The sequence below is a fragment of the Sprattus sprattus genome, assembly GCF_963457725.1.
Source record: "Sprattus sprattus genome assembly, chromosome: 2".
Lineage (NCBI taxonomy): Eukaryota > Metazoa > Chordata > Actinopteri > Clupeiformes > Clupeidae > Sprattus > Sprattus sprattus.
Window position 1 is genome coordinate 42,703,439 of NC_137921.1, and position 20,488 is coordinate 42,723,926.

General features: G+C 38.3%; 3 protein-coding genes across 6 annotated transcripts; 1 reads left to right on the top strand and 2 right to left on the bottom strand.

The window, feature by feature from the left end:
• Positions 1–8: 8 nt before the first annotated feature.
• Positions 9–6,262, bottom strand: ing5a (inhibitor of growth family, member 5a). Of its 2 annotated transcripts, none has more exons than XM_080833269.1 (8): positions 6,158–6,262; positions 5,013–5,084; positions 4,733–4,899; positions 4,392–4,503; positions 4,215–4,308; positions 2,166–2,301; positions 1,894–1,955; positions 9–1,808 (listed from the first exon to the last, which is right to left on the bottom strand). In XM_080833269.1, the coding sequence occupies exons 1-8, from the start codon at positions 6,192–6,194 to the stop codon at positions 1,769–1,771; spliced, it is 720 nt and encodes a 239-aa protein (XP_080689395.1). In that variant the 5' UTR covers positions 6,195–6,262; the 3' UTR covers positions 9–1,768. The 2 variants fall into 2 exon arrangements, with proteins under 2 accessions (XP_080689395.1, XP_080689394.1); XM_080833268.1 differs by having other exon boundaries at positions 4,215–4,311.
• plekhb2 (pleckstrin homology domain containing, family B (evectins) member 2) lies at positions 6,082–13,887 on the top strand. 3 transcript variants are annotated; one of them, XM_080833271.1, is made up of 8 exons: positions 6,082–6,110; positions 9,535–9,592; positions 10,303–10,455; positions 10,705–10,807; positions 11,223–11,262; positions 11,868–11,954; positions 12,105–12,219; positions 12,395–13,887. In XM_080833271.1, exons 2-8 carry the CDS (start codon positions 9,556–9,558, stop codon positions 12,529–12,531), a joined length of 672 nt encoding a protein of 223 aa, XP_080689397.1. In that variant the 5' UTR covers positions 6,082–6,110; positions 9,535–9,555; the 3' UTR covers positions 12,532–13,887. The 3 variants fall into 3 exon arrangements, with proteins under 3 accessions (XP_080689397.1, XP_080689396.1, XP_080689398.1); XM_080833270.1 differs by lacking the exon at positions 6,082–6,110 and adding an exon at positions 9,050–9,119; XM_080833272.1 differs by lacking the exon at positions 6,082–6,110 and adding an exon at positions 9,069–9,273.
• A 452-nt stretch (positions 13,888–14,339) lies between these two features.
• On the bottom strand, positions 14,340–19,300 carry LOC308360215 (vacuolar protein sorting-associated protein 4B-like; the record flags this gene model as incomplete). Its single annotated transcript, XM_080832011.1, has 11 exons — positions 14,340–14,444; positions 14,538–14,678; positions 14,966–15,185; positions 15,328–15,409; positions 15,496–15,644; positions 15,856–16,012; positions 16,139–16,258; positions 16,627–16,682; positions 17,827–17,968; positions 18,680–18,791; positions 19,274–19,300. The coding sequence occupies 11 exons, from the start codon at positions 19,298–19,300 to the stop codon at positions 14,340–14,342; spliced, it is 1,311 nt and encodes a 436-aa protein (XP_080688137.1).
• Positions 19,301–20,488: the final 1,188 nt, after the last annotated feature.

A 20,488-nucleotide genomic window follows, 5' to 3' on the forward strand; every position in this document is an offset into this window, starting at 1 on the left:
ATTATTTCTTGACATTTTAAATGAAACACTGATATACAAAGATGCTTACTCCTCTAGGAACAATGTTCTTTTTGGAATAAGGATACTTGTATATTCACAATCAAGTGAAAATAAGTCTATGCCCCATGAAAAATACAAAAAGTACCCATTTCAGTAGGAGAAATACATAGAATGAACAGCAGTGGAATTATCTTTGGGCAAAATGTTTCACTTGCCATTATATTAGCATTCTCCCGATGATTGTCTCCTAATCATTATTGATGACTGGCAAAGTAAAGATAAGAATAAATAACTATTACAATTAAATTTCCTCTATGTATCACACAAGGTAGCTGCAAGTGTCAGTGTATTTTCCCAATACAGGACAAATTTAACATTACACAGAATGTGCCACTAGAACAGGTTCTCTAAATACACACTGAAGCTTATTTTATTGTTCACATTTGGTCTTACAAAACGTTTTAAAATAGCCAAGAGGATTACACAAGTAGTTATAGGGCTATCATTGCAAGTGACTTGAGTAAAGATAAAACCATCAACAAAAATACAAACAATAACAGCAGTGAATGTCATAAGCACACAATTGATACAATGGGCAAAGCTTACTTTGGTACGCTTTTGTGCCCTCATCTGACAGTTGAAAAAAAAAAATGTACATGCTTTTCTTTTACATCTTGTGTTGGATGTAAGGGTTTACCACAGGTCAATTCTGAAGGAATCTCATTGGATAACAGTTCATTTTTTCCATTCCACTAAACAGCAGTGCTTATAAGTGCATTCAGATTAAGTATTATTATTTGGCAAAATTACAGCAGTTCTGCCTGGGACTCCTCCCTATGTGGTACATTCAAAAGGCAGAATAAATACGATTTTTTTTTTTTTATGCTCGGTTAATTTGGTGCTCAACTGGACGGAGTTGGAATATATACCTGTCTTTTGTTGGTTTAAAACATAGCTACAAGAGTGCAAGAGCTATGAAAATGAATGAAATATTTTCAAATTATATACATATAAACTCAAGACTACAAGTGTTTGTCCTCTCATTTGATGAAAAAAACAATGCAACTGAAATTCTAAGTCCAATACTAACATCGAGGCATGGATGAATAAGGATGCAATAATGTCCTCCATAGACAAATAAAATGGACATTTAAAGTACTTCAAAAAATAAAAGCTCTGTTATGACCACATTTAAGGGAAATATGGTCATGACTTAATGGCGACCTTTGTATTTACCCTCAGTTGCAACTTATAGAAACAGCATAAACTAATGCCGTCTAATACACAAGTCCTGCAATAAAACCTAGCATCATGGAGGTTATAATATACAGTCTTTGTTAACCTACTTTAGAGAGCTGTTGTGTTCTTTTTGGAGGTTGCAGCATGTGGTGCTGTTGTATTGCGTTGTATTGACATGTGTTTCTATTATTTTGAAGAAACACCTTTGTGTTTAATTCAATACAGTGTAACAGCACCGCAAATTACATAGTCCAAAATGATCATATAGTTGAATGGCCACCTCTTTTAAACTGTTTAAACATAAACTGTCATTATAACAATCATGAAGGGGGATTTATTGCAGAACTGGCGTATAAGACTGCATTAGATTTTGCTAGGTGTACCTCATAAACTGCCATCTGAGTGTATATACTGTATGTATATATATATATATATAACACTATTTTCTTACATAAACAAAAATACATATATTAAATATATAATATATATGGTTTATAAAAGTAATCTTTTAGCCTCAGAAATATACGTTTCATTTTTTCTTCTTGTCCTGGGTGCAACGTGGACAAAACCTGAAAGATTGAAGTATAAATGAGTGTTGATTGAAAACCATCCATAGTGAAAAGTCTCTAAATGAAATGTTAGTGTCAGGCTTACCATTTCCCTTTCGGCTTTGTGGTAAGGTCAACACAGGCAAAGTGGAACCACTCAATCGGACACTGTTCGAAAGCAAAATGATAAGCTTGATTAAAATAAACGCATAATATATGTTTCATGATAGTATGAGTTTTGACTTAGTTTGCTAAATCAAAAATCTAAAAAAGGGTAATTATCAGAAGATGGCACAGAGTACTACAAAAGTTGAAATGGAATCATGTGCCTTTCAAAGCAACATATCTGACTGATACATAATGAAATGGAACACTCACGTCAGGATTGTCACAGCCAATCATTTCTCCGTATGAGACTTGGTGGCACAAACAGTATGTTGGCTCGTTAGGATCGACTGGCATGTCCAAGACGTCTGATGGCTGAACTGACAACAGTGAGTCACCAAATTCAGGACTGAAGGCAGAGACGTAACAAAACAATATCAGTACAAATGTATCCAGCACTGTTTGGTTTTAGAAGACAAGAAATAACATATTGAGACTTGAATTGATATGGTAAAGATCAAAAAATGTAAAGCATGCAGACATTAGACACAAAAGTGTAATAATTTGAGTGGCCTAAGGAAGTTGGATCAGATCACATTTTTGGCTTGATGTAAAAATGATATGACAAAAAGACAAAAATTGGCCAATAAATTAGATATGCATTTCATGAAGCAGCAAAACATAGTGGTGAGAAAATCCTCTGAATTTGTCAAAGATACTGTACTTCGCTACAGTCTCTAGAAGACATGTTCCTACTTTGTTATGGAATTCTGAATACAAGTGAAAAACCTTATTTTTATTAACTGCCTGCACGGCCTACAGTTCAACCCAAATGATGTCATTACTGTCTGTAACTATCTGGGCCTTTGCTTTGAACAATGTTAACATCGTTTTCATATTTGTTTGGACTAAATAACACTCCAAAATTGTGTAAACAGGGACCTGAGGTCAACCAACATATTACTGAAAAATATGTTTGAAGTGGGAGTTATACACAGGAAATTATGTTAAATTCCTTGTGCTATTGGGTGGGGACTTCCGACAGCAGCCAAGTCATATGCAAGTACTCATACCCAACAAGTATTATAACAACAGGGTGCAATATCACCATTATACAGATATTTAACAACAACAAAGATGCCTTCGCAAGCATTTAGCCGGGGTTGTCATTTGAGCTACCTTCCACTCCCCTCCATACTCACGATGGGTTAGGACACATGTCAATACCAGGGTCAACGACAGATACACCTCGAAAAAGATTTCTGTTCTCAGTGTCTGAACTATGCCCTGTCTAACTAAACTATCTAAACATCAATCTCATTATACTATGGCATGCCACGGGCTATCAAGGGCAAGGGTTGGGAGGGTAACTCCAGTCAGAGTTAGGGTAGGAATTGGATATGAATCCAGGTTAGGGTAAGGAAAGGAGTTGGGAGTGGGAGAGCCCCCCAGGATTACGAACATAGATTAGGGTTAGGGAATAAAATGGGATACGACCCTTGGCCACCTTTGGCACCCAAACATATTGAGACAACAGGCTTCTTCATGCAATACAGGTTCATTCACATGTCCCCAAGTAACCTGTGAGCGCCTTATCGATAACCACTGGCTTACTCTTTCAGCAGCCTCAGACAGCTCCTTCAAGTGACTTTCTTCAAAAAAATAAATCCAACAGAAGCATGGTTGATTTAGCTACAAAGCTTCTTACACACATCTCCACATCTCTCCATTTGCCAACCTTGTTTCCTTGGTTCTGCTACCAATTCCACATACTTAAGCTCCTTCCTTCCAAAGGCTTTCTCAATCGCATCTTCAAAGGGAATCGTTAACTCAATAAAATAAACAATGTGTACAACACCATGTCTGATCTCATTGAAGACAATCTGCTGCCATTAACCGGCAAAGAGTTAACCTCAACTCCTTATTTCTTAACAACCTGATTATGTCTCCATTTTACAACCAGACAGAAATATGTTTTAATGAGCCAATACTCATACACAACTTGCAGCTTCTGTCTTACCCACCCACTAACTGAGGTTCTGTTGAGTTTGGATGATAATCAAATCATGCCACTATATAACAAACTCCTAGGATTCCTGCTTTCTTTACAGAAAAATCTATCTAGCTATTTGCCTTCAAATTGAAGACCAACGTCCTTGCCATCACCCAAAAGAAGATATTTCCTTCCACATTTAGAAGACTGTCATTTGAAGACAATTCCAGAAGACTGCAATCAGAATTCAATAGTACTGGGCAAAAACTTACAATAATCCCATGGGATCAACTGAAATGTCTTTTTGTTTACACGGGGCACAGGCTTACCTGTTTTTAATTTTTTTCTTCCGTGGCGATTCCTCCTCCGACCCTTTCTTTCCCCTGCCTCTTGTAGCTCTCTTCTCTTTCAGTCCTCTTCCACCTTCTGACAGGATGATGATGAGACAAATTAAAATTTAATTTGTGATATAATAAAGCAAATCCCTTCTTACAGTTTAGACTCACTCTTTAGTGCCCGACTATCTGGACTCTCATAGCCACTGACATCCAACTTCTCTTTCAGCTCATTCTCAAATCGTGCAAGGTCTGCATCAAGTCTTCGGATGTGTTTGTCCACCTGAAATGGATAGATGTAAACAGTCTGGTTAAGTCATGTACCTGAGTAACTACATTGCTGAATGGACACTGCAGCATTATTTAGCAGATACCAAATACAAAAACTAGGTTCTAAACTTGTTTCAAAAACAAAAATATAAAAACATCAAAAACAGTTCATGACCACAAACCTATACCAAGGACACCAATAGCAGGAAAGAACATTAGGAAAGAGTTTATACAACACTTGCCATTTCATATGTCTGCATGGCAAGTTGTACTTTGTCGTCACTGTACTCTTTGCATTTGCTGTAGGCATTCTGAATCTTCTGCAGGTGCTCCACCCTCTGTTCAGATGCCAGACTCCGGATATTTGCAATATACTCTTCAGCTAGCTTGTCAATTTCCCCCTTCTTCTCTGCCAGGATACAAATAAAGAGCCACAAAGAATCAATCAAAGTTAATCTAAGGGTTCATAACTTCGTTCTGATTATTTGCCAATGATGAATATGTGATATCTTTTAGCCATACCTTCAGTTCTACTATCTAGTTCCCTCATTAATGTGAAGTTTCTTTGGAGTTCACATGGCAGATTTTCAATACCTAAAGAGAATGAAAATGTACATTTATTGCTGGGTGCATTCCTGTTTCTTCCTAAGACAAGTCCAACAGAGCGTAACAGGTGGGCACGCCCGAATAATCTTCAAAATTGTATGGACTAACAAAGTAACCATCAGTATACAACCTAGCTAACTATATTGTATGAATATTTTTTCATACTTCCTACTGTTTTGTTCTGTTGACAGTATATTTATTGTATAACGACAGACTGGACAGGTTCTATGTCAGACGACACCATCGTCTGTTGTGACGCACTTTCAAACCACAAATCCCGCCCTCTGCTGTGTTGAAGGTTTCTACCAGAAATGAAAAGGTTTGTTTGCGAGTTAACGTTAGACAGTGGCTGAAAAGCTTAGCAGTTTAATTGTTAGCGACTTCCGTAAACAACATTCGCATCCCAAAGTATTTAGAACGAATGTTACTGTAGTTAAGTCTACTTTACACCCACACCCAATGAGATGACGTGAATGTTATCTTGGTAAGCTAGCTGATGAGAGAAACCAATGTCCTACCAACTCACTCACTCAACATTACTGAAGGCGTAGCCCTGTCAGATTGTTAATGCTACTCTGTGGAAACTAACCTTACATTGTGAGAACTGTCATTATGGAGTGAGGCTCCATTCCCTCAAGAAGCATAACAGCAGCCCTTTTCCCTGTTTGCTAACGAAACAAATTCAGCTAAAGCAAGGCTAGGTTAGCCGCTTCACAGTTTCCTGATTAAAACCGCTTAGCATGGTCTCAAAAACATACGTGCATTTTGCTAGCCAAGTAACCAACAGTTTGACAACGAATACACTTGGCCACTGTCAAAAACACACACCAAACTTGGAATGTTCTGAGGAAAAGTTTAGAAATACAGCTGTTGGACTGTTGCAGATACTGGCAGTTTAATGACAAACAATTATATTATGTAATTCCATACGTAGAACGTTTGTTTTGTAGCTACATGGCAGTCTACGATAGTCAGCTAACGCTAGCTGAGGTGCTACCAGCCCGATGTCCAAAGGTAAGCATCAGGTAACAGCAGCGACATAGATTAATCTTTTTACTCACTATCAAGGTAATGTTCAAGGTATATTGCGGTCGCCATTTCTGCTGTTTCAGGATGGTTAAAAATATTCTCTTCTCCTCGTGAACAGCCACCGAATTGAAATTCCTTATTAATAATTCATGATGTCCTTCTTTACTATTGGGTCAAAAACGACTTATTAGGGTAAGCTGCTCTGATTGGATAACATTAGGGTTTGGCCCATTTTCCTCTAAGGACCTGTGGGCTACGAGATGTGTACCTACAGTAAAAAAAAAAAAAAAAAAAAAACTTGCCCACACACGTATTATACATTCTTCATCAAGTTGTTGCTAATTCTAATAACACTGTCGCATGCAAGGGTAGTAAAAGCTTCCGCGTTATCAGAAACTGTTAGTTTCCAGAATACAGTGTGAATGTGTAGCAAGAATGTGTATATTTAATTGTACAGTAGTGCTCGAATTAAGAATGTAGTTTAGGTCCCCTTTTTGTGTTTCATATTAGCGTGCATTACTGTTCTCATTCATTCTTGTCCGTGTGTTTGGCTATGTTGTTAGCCCTTTGTGCACTGTTACCATCTATGTCATGTAGTGAAAAGACTACCCTCCTGTGTTATTTCAATCAGAATGAGGTTTTCTCGCTAATAACTGAGAGTTTGTGATCAAAGAAAATCATTTTCATCAGTACTATCTTGTTAGTGCCTGGCAGATGGACTAAACTACAGTAGGCTACTTCTTATGGTAGCTTCAACTCTAATATTTAAGTTGCTGAAAGATGTTGATAACTGTATAGCAGTGACTCTACATGTAGGCTTGATTTTAAAATATCTTTCATAAGGTATAAGGACTTTGGAATTAACTAGGGATAATTCCTTGTTATAGTGCTGCAGTCCTTGAATCCAAGAGCACTTGGAGAGCACAGTTGTATCAGCTATCTTACTTGGGCCATGCCATCAGTAAAATGTCCCAACATTATGAGGTATTTGTCACATATGAATGTACCATGAAAAAATACAGAGTAGCTTGATAAAAATGACAGAAAAGAAAGAAAGAAATACTTCACTGCAATTGTCAAGTCATTTTAAATACATATGGCTCTAGGCTACTCACTACAGCCGAAAAGGCCAAGAGGTCAGTGTAAATGTAGTTGTGATGTCGGCAGTAATCCACTAAATGACTAAGCCTATTTTACTTAACCTCTTTATTTAACCTCTCATCTAGTTCAATTGCTGCTGTTCACTGTAGCTGCCTTTTTGGATGTGGTTTGTGACATGCACAATCACCATGGCCTTTCAAATTAATGTGAATGATAATTCAACACTTTATGTGATTCTGAAAGTGAAATTACTGTCCAGGCATTCATCTTTCTCTGGTGCCCTGCAGTTGGCAAACCTTTTTGTGGGGTAAGTTTGCCGCAAACTAGACTGGCATAAGTGAAGGTCCAGTCAAAAAATATTCAGTTTTGTAACTTTTATATCACTCTTATGTGTTGCTTTTTGGGATTAGGTCAAGTCAGTATTCATTAGGCATTTGTGCTTCCCAGTTTTGAATTTCAAAAAGCACCTAGCAACAAATGTAGCTATTTTATTTATGTATCTACTTTATTAATTTGCTTACTTTATTGATAATTAATTTAGCAACTTTTAAAAAGGGACTCAAACACTATTGTTGGCTGACTGCAGTAGTATGCGCTCAACAAGACAAACTTAATTTTGATTTTGGTCAAATCATTAAAACACATAAATATGTTGCTTTTATATTTATATTACTTTTACAAATACAAATATTTGATGATAAACAACGCAAAACTAACCAATTTCAAATCATATTTTTCACAGAAATTGCCAATGTTTACTCACAGTTACATCAGTTACGTCATGACATCACAATGTCATTTAGCAACTTTTAGTAACAAATCAACCTGCCTGTAGCAATTTTTTTCTGGTAGAAGGTAGTAGATCTCATCTGGGTCTGACAGGGATATTAGTGTTTTTAACCTTGGTCACATAGTTAGATTTTTACCTCCCCTTTATGTCCATGGTTGCTAAAAACAATGGAAGAATAGATGAGAAGTAAGAACCAAGTAGAAAAAGAAAAAAATAAGTATGGTCAGTAACTTGCTTTATAGAGATACGACCGTGGTAGTTCAATATTTCTTCTTTTTTTAAACTAACACTATGAAACAATTTGACACTTTTTGAGGTATGGTTTTATAGGCAACCTATGTGAAGGACAGATAAACACCTGTGTTTTTTCCCACTAGCCATCCAGGATACGCCCTATGTAGTTCTGTGTACCAGGCTTGAATGCCCTTCAAAAATGGAAGAAAAGTTTTCACAGCATGACATTGCCAGCTATAATGCCAAAATAAACTAGTTAGTGTGTTGGCAAATTTCTATCAGTGTTAACTGGTTGTTGGTGGTGTTTGCAAAGTTTTTGCATGCATTTAGTCAGCGTGCTAGTTTTGGAACAGAACTCCTTATTGCTCCTCAGACAGAGTTAATAAGATATGCAAACATTAGAAATAAAATGTGCGTGTACTCCATTCTTGAAACGTGTAATGACGTGGATAGATGCATGACTAATTGCTCTTTTGATTTTAATCATTCATTCTCATTCATTACCATTAAAAGAGTAAATTGCCCTTCTGTGGTCCAAATATTTTGCTTAAAAAAAAAAAATCAAGAACCTCGTTGTGCACCCCGATCTTATTGAGCCCTATGTTTTGGGTCATGGGTCTGGGTATTGTGGATGTGGACCGAGATGTGCCCTAAATTGCTGAAAAGGACTGCGTACTCTGTGCACTCAATTCCACTCCATATTTTGAGACAACCCTCTGTTTGACTTCAGTGGTTACCGGATATTCGTGAACATTCTCACAACATTTTTAAGTCAGCTGATGCTTTAGTCATCGAGTGGGAGACTGGATCTTTTTCCATTACAGGCCTTAGCCTACAAAGAGTTCTATACAGGATCCACGCTTTTATTGGTATTTCATTTGAGATAGTTAATATCTCTATAGGAATGCATCATTTCAGATATTATCTTGGGCTGTACTTGTCAGTCTGCCCTGTGTGAAGTAGTCAGCTGCTGTAATTGAAAGCGGCAGATGCTAGCGGAACTAGCAGGCATAGCAGGTTGTGGTAAGCTTACAAGATGAAAACATCCTATTGGACGTGGAACTTACACCAAAATAATGTTTGCATGTCATCGTAAATGCCAGTCTAAATGTTTTTTTTTTTTTTTTGGTGGGGTCACTTAAAGTTAGCATAAGTTGTATCTCTGCTCCATCTTAATTTTTTTTATATATATAAATGTGTAGCCGAGACAGTAGGCGTACGTACCCACGCAGCTGTAAATGTACCAGATATAGGTTATAATATTAACCTTTCGTTTTTCTGTAGTGCTACGCCAGGTCCCCGAGGATGGCTCTCGTGAAAAGTGGATGGCTTCATAGACAAAGTGAGTAGGTCCTTCTACAAAATAACTGAACGAATAGTTTATAGTTATATAACAGGTTATATTAGTAGTTTATGTTCAAGGCTGAAATAAGTCTGCTTATTTACAATTCCATATTTAAAACTTTCAAAGTGAGGTCGACACACTTGTCAGGGAAGAACGTTACATTGAATGCACTTAACGACATCTGTATGGATTGATTATAGTTGATTGGTCATCAGCTCCTAGTTCATAGCAAATAGCTACTCATGTACACACGGCACACAGACATTTGCAAAAATGTAGCTCTCTGTGTCTGCTGAGCCCAGTTGAATTGAGTTGAATGATGCTTTGCAGGTGTCTGCAGGGATTTGTTTTAGCCTTACTGCACATAGCATGGGTCAGTGCTGTTCCTTAGCCTTAATTGGAAGTGTTCTAGCTTATATAGAGAGTATCTGATCCAGTTCTCTCCGAAAATGTACTTGTCTTTCAGACCTCAACTTGACTTCCATTCCTTTTAATGGCCTGTTAATGACATTACTGAAAACATTAGGACCCATAGCATTTTGTCACTATCACTTCAAGGTCACATTCTTAGTGGTAATGCACCTTACCAGGACGGCTAGTGGTGTTTGAACACAAATCAAACAATTACATTTGACATTCACAATGCTGTGAGCCAGACTCAGTTCAGATATGCAATCAAATTAACATTTATGTGAAATACTTTACAGGCACCATCTTGCGGCGATGGAAAAATAATTGGTTCGATCTTTGGTCTGATGGAAGGCTTGTGTTCTATGATGATCAGCAGCGGCGCGACATGGAGGATGAGATACACATGAGGATCGACTGTATAAACATCCGCAACACCAATGCATGTCGAGGTGGGGAGACTTATTCCGGTGGCTAGTCAGTTTTACTTGGAGGAGTGAACAGTAAAACTAATTTCAAAAGCGTTGAAACGTATGGTCAGATACACTGCACCAGATAGTGTTCTCTAGACTGTTGTGTATTTTAGGATTGTTTTGGACTCTTGTAAGCCTTGCCATCCTGCTGATATATATGTGTTTGTGTTCGACCAGCTGAATGGTCTTTGTCACATCTTTTTCACATTTTTTTCTCTCTGTCCACAGAACTGACCCCACCTGAGGGCAAGGGTCGTGATTCCCTTCTGCAAATCGTCTGCAGAGATGGACGGGTTATCAGCATCTGTGCAGACAGCTCAGATGATGCTCTGTAAGACTCTCTCAGTGGCAGGTTCAGGCTGTTTGAAAGGCAGGGTCAAAAAAAGGGGGCATCTACAGCAGAGCATGGAGCCCCACCAGCGCGCTAAAAGCTATTATGTATGCTGTCTTCATCCTTGATTAAGATTAACATTATGTTATGAGGAGATCCGGATTGAAAGTATAACCACACCTTTAGATAAGAACACACAGGGAACTTTAAACCTTTTAAATGTTTATTTCACAAACAGATACACTCATTCTTACCTAAAGTAAAGGCAGGAGCTTTGCTAGGAGTTGAAAACATTTGGGGCTTAGCCCTGACCTGTAGGGAGTAACTTGGTAAATTGTTTAAACTATTGTGTAAGTGAGAGAGTAAGGTACCATAGCTTTTGAGGTCATTTTGTCTTGACTATCTTTTATAACAGGGCATGGACAATGGCTCTCCAGGATGCTAGAGTTAATACGGTGAGTGATTTTTGTTTGTAGCACTAAGACTTGGTAAAGACTTGTATTGCAAGACTGCTCTCAGGCCAACTGGACTTTTATTTCCCACCCTGTTGGCTAACACAAGCCAATGACCTTTGAGCAGAGATCATGTTGAGTTGAAAATGCTCAAGATTTCGTTTTCCCTCAATGACACAACCACATTTTGGAACCAGTGTCTGTTTTGTTTGAAGTTAATCAATGTTTTGTACCGGGTATGTGCCACCTTCCCATGTAAAAGAAAGTCGTCATATATTTGGTATTTGCTGGCTTAACTACACACTATGAGGAGTACTGGAAGGGTAAAAATAGACATTGTAAGTTATGGGGTCAGCTATTGGCTCATGCCAGGAACCATGATATTACTGTTATGACATTTTAACTAAGCAGACAGTTTACATATCAGAGTTTTGTTCAACAAATTACTAAACCTACATGTCCTAAGTTATATAACATCCTTCACTTCAGCCAATGCTTCTTTTGAAATCCTTTTTAAGCTCTTGCCTTGGGCAGTGTTTAGGCATGGGCATTTGGCCACCATAAAGCTAATTTGACTTAACTGCAGTGTTGATTTGGGTGTGCTTTAGGTTGTGGCTACACCACATGTTGGCTTTGCTGAGGAGGTTGTTGCTACGGCTCCTCCACCATACTCAGAGTGTGCCCCAACCTCTCAGGTACTAAACACTTTTTTTGCCTTTAGTTTAATCTTATATTTTCACTATTTCTTTTGGTACCAGGACTATACATATTGAGTCATAATAGTATTTTGGGATCCACAATAGTACTATGTGTGTTAACATTTTACTATATTTTCCATTAAACAGGGTTACTGTCCAGACCAATATGGAGGCTATGCTACTCAGCCCCCACATGGCACACAAATGGTGTATTCTGCTGATGGTCAATACTACACTGTTGCTTACCCTTACCAGTACCAAGGTATGTCTTGAAAAACAAATAAACAAATACAGTAAGCAAATAAAGTGTTCTCTTAGCGCAGGTTTACCTGTGAACACTTTTCCTGAAATTGATGAAATTGGAAACAGATTGTGTTCTGAATAATGTGCATTTAAAGAATGGTACATGTCTTATGATGACTGTCTCTGTCACTTAGGAGCATATCCTCCTCCTGGAGTCAACCATGTCATTGTCCAAGAGCGTCGCCGTGACGATGCAGGTGATGTAGCACTGGGCATGCTTGCTGGTGCTGCAACTGGATTGGCTCTCGGATCCCTTTTCTCTGTGTTCTAATATGGTCCCAACAGCATCCAACCTCCACATTTGTCTTACCCCACAGGTGACGCACTGTTCAGGCAGCTGTCCTAGTGAAGGTTGAACTGCAGTACCACTGCAATAAAATAGTTATTATCCATGTGTTAGTTGGGCTTTGAAGTGTTTATGTTTCAACTAACCTCCCTGTCTTTGTACCAAAGATCAATTATCCCCTGTACCTCACATTATGTCAGGCTCCTTAGAAATTACATACCTATGAGAATAGCTAATGTTAACCATAGAATAACAACAACTGATGTGATGAATATAATAATGAAGGGAACAATATTTGTTTAGATTAATTTATTAATAACTATTAATTTTTATATGTGGTAGATAGGTTGTTTAAGTGCTTTTTCATCAAAGCCTACTTGGAGTCACCATGAGGGAATCAATGTTCCAGATAAGTGAAATCTCCTTGCATACAATATGGGTAGCTATTGAGTACTTTGATCACTTGTTTGTCTAATATGTCAGTATGGGTGCCTTGCTCTATTGCAGATGTAGGTAGCCCTGTTCTGCACCTTCCTTTACCTTTGCACCTTCCTTAGCCTTTGCACACCCAAGCCGACCCTCCTTGAGTTTCAAGTTCAGTATGTTTCATATTTTCTTATCTAGTTTTAGTCAACATTTATTTGTACTGTTACTCATGAGCTTTGTTGATTATTTTGTTTCTTTGATGTACAGTATGTTTTATACTCCCTTAGTTCAAGAATTTGATTCTTAAAGGCCATAATCCATATATATATTTTATATATATTATATCATATATCCAAGGTTTGGCATTTGTCAGAACATTTCACCACCTTGTGTCTTCTCAAAATGTGTTTTATTATTTATTGTCTCAAATATTTACAAACAGGAAAATGTTTTGTCCAGGTTAAGATGCACAAATATGAAGGGTAATTAGGGAACGCATTCTCCTTAAACTTATGCTTTATACTAGCCTCAGGGCATCCAGCCATTAGAAATGATGGGTCAGAAATAATTCCATTCACAACACCCTGCACTTTCACAAATCAGTACCAATACTGACGTTATTTATTGACTGTGTGCTTTTCACATCATGTGCTGTCTCAATGTGTTATCTTTAAAAGGCGAGACTGACTATGTTTGAATACTTATGAAGATGTTTTTTTGTTGTTTTTTTTTTACCAAAGAGATGAAGGGTAAGAAGAACACCAAGACTGGAGGTTCATTACTTTGTTTTGCTTATATGTTATATCTTCTGAGCAGCATTTCTGATGATTCTATTTAGGATGGTTAAATATACGACATTAATTAGTATTAAGTCAAAGGTCTTGCATTTCAGCTTAATAATGTATTGTAATTTTACTAAACACTAAAATAAAACAATTGCATCTATAAAAACAGTATGGAGAACTTTTACCTGGTTGTGTATATATTTTGACTGGTCTGAAACTGAGCTATTTTCCTTAAACAACTGGCTAAATTCCAAGTTCTCTTGCAAACACACGAGAAGAGACAAGCATATTGAGATTCAATTATAAATTGTTTGTGTATGTAAGAGAGTGAGTAAAATATACAACTGTATATGTACTATGAGTTCCGAACATCAACTCCCCTTTCCACAGATGCTAATAATACTGCAGTGTTAACAAATTGACAGCAGATGACCGTTCACATTTCATTTTACAATGTTTTTATTGCAATAAGCAGAAACAGCCTTTGGCACTCTCAGACAAAACACTGAAGGAATGATAAAGTACTAGACAGAAAGATAAATAGTCATATATGTATTACTGTGGTGTTATTTCCTGTGCAGATCATAAGCCCTCTTGGCCAAAGTCCTCTGTGAACTTCTTAAGCTTCTCCAAGTCTTCCTCATTGACAGTAGGTTTGGTCCTCTCGAGGGATTTCAGCATGTCCTTCTGTAAATGAAGATAGTCATGAATGATATTTGCTGCTCATTTGACTACTTGTTTCAGTACATGTAAAAAAAAAAATACTTAATGATTTTTTACCATGGTAACAATCGGCTCCAAAAGTTCATTGCCTGACACTTCCATCCAGGTCCTCTCTATGGCATTGGGGTCACTTGGAGAGCATGGGGTCAAAAGGGTATCAACCACCTCATCTGGATTGTTCCACTGCTTTCCTCGTACCTGGTGTCATGGATGGTGTATGAATTAGTGGTAATTAACAACAAAAACAAAACACATTCAAAATGTCTATTTTAAGGAAACATGCACTTTCACTTTCAATTTCAGAAAATGCTTTCACTGCTGATTTGTGTTTATAGACTGATGACACAAAACATCCACATTTTCTAAGGGTGACCGTTGCTATTCTGTTTGCTACTGGTCAATTGGCTATGAAGTCATAGTGACACATAGTGAAGCAGACACGTCTTATGAGCCACTCTGACTTGGCCTTTGTATTCTCTCTTTACCTGTTTGAAGTGAGTAGCAGACTGCACCTTGCGGACAGGCTGCATGAGGGCATCGCGAACGAGGACACTGATATCTGCACCAGAGTAGCCCACTGACTTATGCCCCAGAGTGGCAAAGTCTGCCTCACTCAGGTCATTGGGAGTGTTGCCTAAATTAAGCTTAAACATGATAGAGCGGGCGCCTTCCTCAGGCAAAGGAATGTAGATTCGCTTCTCAAACCTGAGCAACAGACACAAAATTTAGCAAATTTACATACTCATGCAAACACATGCATTCAACATTTACTATACATTCTCCCTTTTTTATTTCCAGGGTACTTTTATCTTGTGTTGGTTATGTGTTAGCAATTTATGTGATCTACCTTCTTCTAATGGCTGAGTCCAGTGTCCAAGGGATGTTGGTTGCTCCAAGCACAAGGACGCCTTCATTATCGTTTCCAACACCTTAAAAAGGAAGCAGATTATGTAGTTAAAAGAGATACACTCATGACAAATTATAAAAATGGGCTGTCTTCAGGTTCCTAGCTCACCTTGCATCTGGACCAGGAACTCTGTTTTAATACGACGAGCAGCTTCACTCTCATTATCACTTCTGGAGCCGCACAGGGAGTCAATTTCATCAATGAAGATGATAGAGGGCTTGTGCTCTCGGGCCAAGCTGAACAGGGATTTCACCAACCTGAACACGAAGAGTGAGGTATGGAAATCAGTTTCCAAACCAGAACATCACATCCACACATTTTGTAGACAGACGTATTGTGTAGATTAGAAAAAACATTACAATTGTGATACCTTTAGTGGATACCCAACAGCTCTATCTCATATTCATGACACCATCTCTACACCTTCACCTAAATACCTCCAACCCTCTACATGACTCTGCCTCTCACTTTTCACTCTCTCCAAGCCACTTGGACACCAGGTCAGAGGAAGAGATGGAAAAGAATGTGGAGTTGTTTGCTTCAGTGGCCACAGCCTTAGCCAAGTAAGACTTCCCTGTTCCTGGAGGGCCGAAAAGTAGGATACCTCTCCATGGAGTCCGTTTTCCTTGAGAGCGAGATGGGTGAGAAATCTTTTGTGTAATTGAGGTCTGAATGTAAATCATTTTGTCAAATCTAACATTGTAAGCCATGACGCAATAGAAACAAGCATAAAAAACCTGAAGAGCTGTACCTGTAAAAAGGTGGGGAAACTTGATGGGGAGAATGACTGCTTCTTTCAATGCCTCTTTAGCTCCCTCCAAGCCAGCCACATCACTCCACTTAATGTTTGGCTTCTCCATGACAATTGCACCTACAAATAACAACAGTTCACCTCATGAATTACCACACCTATTGAGACAGAATAAAACATTTACATAAGCCTGATTTGAAAATCTATAGTGCCTCACGATGGAATGATTTCAAAGTAAGGGGTTGACTACTGTGTGCTCATTAGGTTATTTTGCCTGACTTACAGTCAAATTTGAGACTTCTTACCTAGAAATACCTACAGCCTAAGGAAGGTATACATTTGATCACCATTTGAATTTGAATTTCAGAATTGAACCCATGACCTTGCTGGAGACTTACTTTACATTGATGAGAAAGAGAACCGGTCACAATGGTATTATTATGGATGTTATGTATAATCTATGGCAAAACAAGCGCTGATTATTTTACCTTGAAGCTGGTTTTGGAACTTCTTTTTCTCTTGGTCCTCTCCATCACTGTCAGCTCTGTAATAGTGTGGCATAATAATAATATGCACTCATAATCCACCAATCATTCAATTATCTATGCACCAATATGACAGGTGAAAAGCCATTGGTTCTGCTGTATGGAATGGAGCCGGTGCTCTGACAGCCAAAAAAATTAACTTTCATTGACTCAAATGTCATTGGACATTTTAGGTTATATTTACATTGGGTTTGATCACTGGGAGAGCTACTGCTGAACTAGTTGGCGAAGTCCAACCTAAAGGCTAGGCTTTGCTGCCCCTCTGAAACCAGTCAGCAATTCAGGCTGCATATCCACATCAGCCCGTGGTAATCAGCTAATGCAAATAACTGGTTTACTGGGATAGATGAGTGAGCAGAGATACCGAGAAGTAGTCACTTTACTAAACAGTATAGGGAATATATACACTGTAACCAAGGCACAGCATGGTTTGTAAAGAAAGACCGGGTTAAGGACTTCTGCATTAGGTTGCATAGCTCTTAATCCTGTTTTTTTTTTCCTTTTTATTACATATATATCTATTACAAACATAAATGTTCTCTCAATGTGCTCTACAGCCACACCCTACAAACACACCCCATAAATGGCTATTCTGTCAGAGGTAATTACCTAACTCTCAAAAACCAAGTGCAGCCAGAAAACTTTTTAAGCATACAAACATAACAAGAACAGTTGATATGATATAAATAATAGAACACTGTACATATAGCACAGTATACATCAGTAATTGATATTCTTTGATTCTGTTGATATTTAAGCTCAACAGTCAGTGAAATTATACCCCTTCCTTCCTTGCTCCTGATGCAATGTGTTGATTGGCTAAAATAGTTTAGGCTTGGTAAGAGCCACTATGTTTTTTGAGCGCACACAGTTAACTGCCATGCCGACGACCATGAGGAGCAATTTGTTGAATTTGAGAAAAAGTGTATGGATTACAATCGTGGACTGCACCTTTAATAGATGGGGAGGAAAGAAACAGGGAGGTGAGTGTCATTGTGAGGTGTGAAGCAGCGGGTGTGTTATGCTGGAAGGGCAGACTGGCTGCCATAGCATTCCCAGGAGAATGAAACAGCCTTGTCCTGTTATATAGGTAGGTACCTCTAGGTTCTATCGTGTGCCACTGTCTCACAAAGCCTCTCTCACCCTTTGCTGTCCGACTCTTTCACAGGTTTGGCAGGTTGGGCCTTTTCTTTCTTCAGGTGTACTTTCAGTTCTTCTGCCCGCTCAAGGTAGTCCATACACTTGGCCTTGATGCTCTGCTTGGCCCTCTCTCCCTGAGCTTCATCTGAAGCAAAGACATGGTGATGCATCACATTATGTCCTCCGGTTTACAGTGACCATTATACCACAGTCTCATATTACACCACAACAAATGGATTTGCATTAGAAGGTGAGGGAGGACTTCAAATTGAAAAGTGTAGTGATATATTTAAAGGCACCCAGTGCAACTTTCGAGGCTTAAAAATAAACATTCAATTTCTAGTCTTTTTTACACGTAGTAAGTTTCAATAACTCCATACCATTACATATCGACATTCAAGGAGCAAAGATGAGACGTCGTTGTGTGGTGAGAACTGATAGAAAATCGATAACAACAACAATCGCCGCCATTTTCTTTATTTTTTGTTACCTACAATAAATAAAGCAGAATTCCAGTCAATGGAAAAATGGCCTCTCCCCACTGGCGATTGTTGTTGTTTACGATTTTCTATCAGTTCTCACCACACAACGACGTCTCATCTTTGCTCCTTGAATGTCGATATGTAATGGTATGGAGTTATTGAAACTAACTACGTGTAAAAAAGACTAGAAATTGAATGTTTATTTTTCATTGAATGTTTACATAAAGTTGCACTGGGTGCCTTTAACACTTTTGTCCATTAAATTGTTATCATTAAGTATGATTTAGGATAAGGTACAGTACATGTGACTAAGCTTTTGCTCTGTGTTTGAGGTTAATTTTGAGGAAGGAGACAACAGTACAAAAACTCATTACATTTCATCACATGGAAAAAGTACTCTATTGATTGTTGATATAAACGCAGGGCTTCCTCATAGTTTTTGGCTTTATCTTCCTCTGATGCCTTATTTGCCAAGTCAATGGCTTTCTGTTTGGAAGAAAAAACAGCTGTGAGCATCAGACAAAAGAAAGGGCTGTGCCCATTCATACCAGACACCTTGTTCTGCAAGATGCTATTCTCAGTGATTGGTTAGAATGTGTTGTCAGCTAAGCATGACGTGAAGAGCAGTGTCAACTTTCTAGATTGAGTACTTTTAACCTTCTGTAGCCTTCCAAATTTAAGTAGATTATTATTTTTAACATTATATTTTTATGTAACTTTAATAGAGTTGGTTGTCAGCTTATTATCCAGACGAACATTTCATATAGGTAACTTTGATTTAATCGCCTACTAATCTGCTTCCTTGTTTGGAGCTATGCGCAAAACCACCCCTTTAAACATTGTTATTTATACTATTTCAGAGGCCCAAAAGATAACTAAGACTCGCTAATAGAACTAGCCTCAGTTTCCTCTAAATAGGCGATTTACTTGTCACAAGCAAGTAGACACGAGTAAAAGTTCGTTCTTACCTGTAAATTGTTGGTTTTATTGGACATTGTGCAAATGCATATATTAAATTATTTTGACAGTTCTGGAAGAGACAAATGTCGATGCGTCAAGTCTTTAGACAAGGAATCCGTTTACATGACTATAAAGACATTTCTACTGTGAAAAAAAACACTAAAAGGGGATTCCTCTCCTTCTCTTGTATAGATCGTTACTTCCGAGTTTGCCGAAAGCGTCACATAATAAAAGTCAGCGATGTGGGAGTGGCTGGTATATGACCTGACTTCCACTGACGGTCAGACTGGAGACACTCCAGCGGTGGATGTGCGGGAGTGGCCAACCCGGTACTCGTCTCCTGGCCTTCTCAAAACTTCTCGATTTGACACTGAGTAGCTTAGCATGGAGGATTTGTCACAGGTCTACGACAACAGCCGAGAGGTAATGAAGGGTTAATGACAATGCTGCTCCCGGTGGACAAAACAACAACATTTTTCCCACAGACTACACACGGTGAGGGATTTCTTAACTAAGACCTGTCAATCAGATGGCGATGAAATAAATTAACTTAATGAACACAGACATTTTATTCCATGATTAACACAAAGTACAATTGGCTTCATCACACATACAAAAAAGAAAGGGTAAACAAGAATACAATTATAAAAATATAGCTGCAAGCAGCGATGGAGGGTTCATGCAGCGAATCGGCCAAATTCGATTGGCTGTTGAAGGCGAATGCTTTCAGAGCGCAATGCAGTGATAAAGCATGGTCTTTAGGAAGTCCGCGCCAATTTTGGTGAAGATCGGATCAAATTCGCGACCTGTGCAAACTTTTTAGTGTTTTGGATTAAATTAAGGTCAAAGGTCACCAAATGTATTGATTGTCCCCCAGATGGGGTCAGCAGTCCATGTACCAAGTTTGGTTTTGATACATTACAGGGTTGCCAAGATATGAGCTCACTTCCTGTTTGGCGGCTTCGCCGCCTAATTCGATTGGCTGCTACTGGCGAACGCTTTCGTCAATTGTTCCATAAACGTATGCAGTTATAAGGCATGGTCTAATGATGGTCTGCGCCAATTTTGGTGAAGATCAGATCAAATTTGTGACCTGTGTTTGCTTTTTAGTGTTTTTGACTAAATTCAATATGGCGCCCTTATCAATTATGATAATGTCACATATTTGCATGTGTCAATCTAAAGACCTCCAAGAGCATGTATAGATCCCACTAGTAAGTTGA

What these genes read in the sequence shown, in the direction of transcription:
- plekhb2 (XM_080833271.1), top strand. Translation starts at nt 9,556, where the DNA reads ATGGCTCTCGTGAAAAGTGGATGGCTTCATAGACAAA. An exon ending in GACAGCTCAGATGATGCTCT is followed by an intron (nt 10,808 to 11,222) that starts GTAAGACTCTCT and finishes CTTTTATAACAG; the next exon opens with GGCATGGACAATGGCTCTCC. An exon ending in AGGATGCTAGAGTTAATACG is followed by an intron (nt 11,263 to 11,867) that starts GTGAGTGATTTT and finishes GGTGTGCTTTAG; the next exon opens with GTTGTGGCTACACCACATGT.
- ing5a (XM_080833268.1), bottom strand. Translation starts at nt 6,194, where the DNA reads ATGGCGACCGCAATATACCTTGAACATTACCTTGATA. An exon ending in CCATGCAGACATATGAAATG is followed by an intron (nt 4,504 to 4,732) that starts GCAAGTGTTGTA and finishes TATCCATTTCAG; the next exon opens with GTGGACAAACACATCCGAAG. An exon ending in AGATAGTCGGGCACTAAAGA is followed by an intron (nt 4,312 to 4,391) that starts GTGAGTCTAAAC and finishes TCATCCTGTCAG; the next exon opens with AAGGTGGAAGAGGACTGAAA.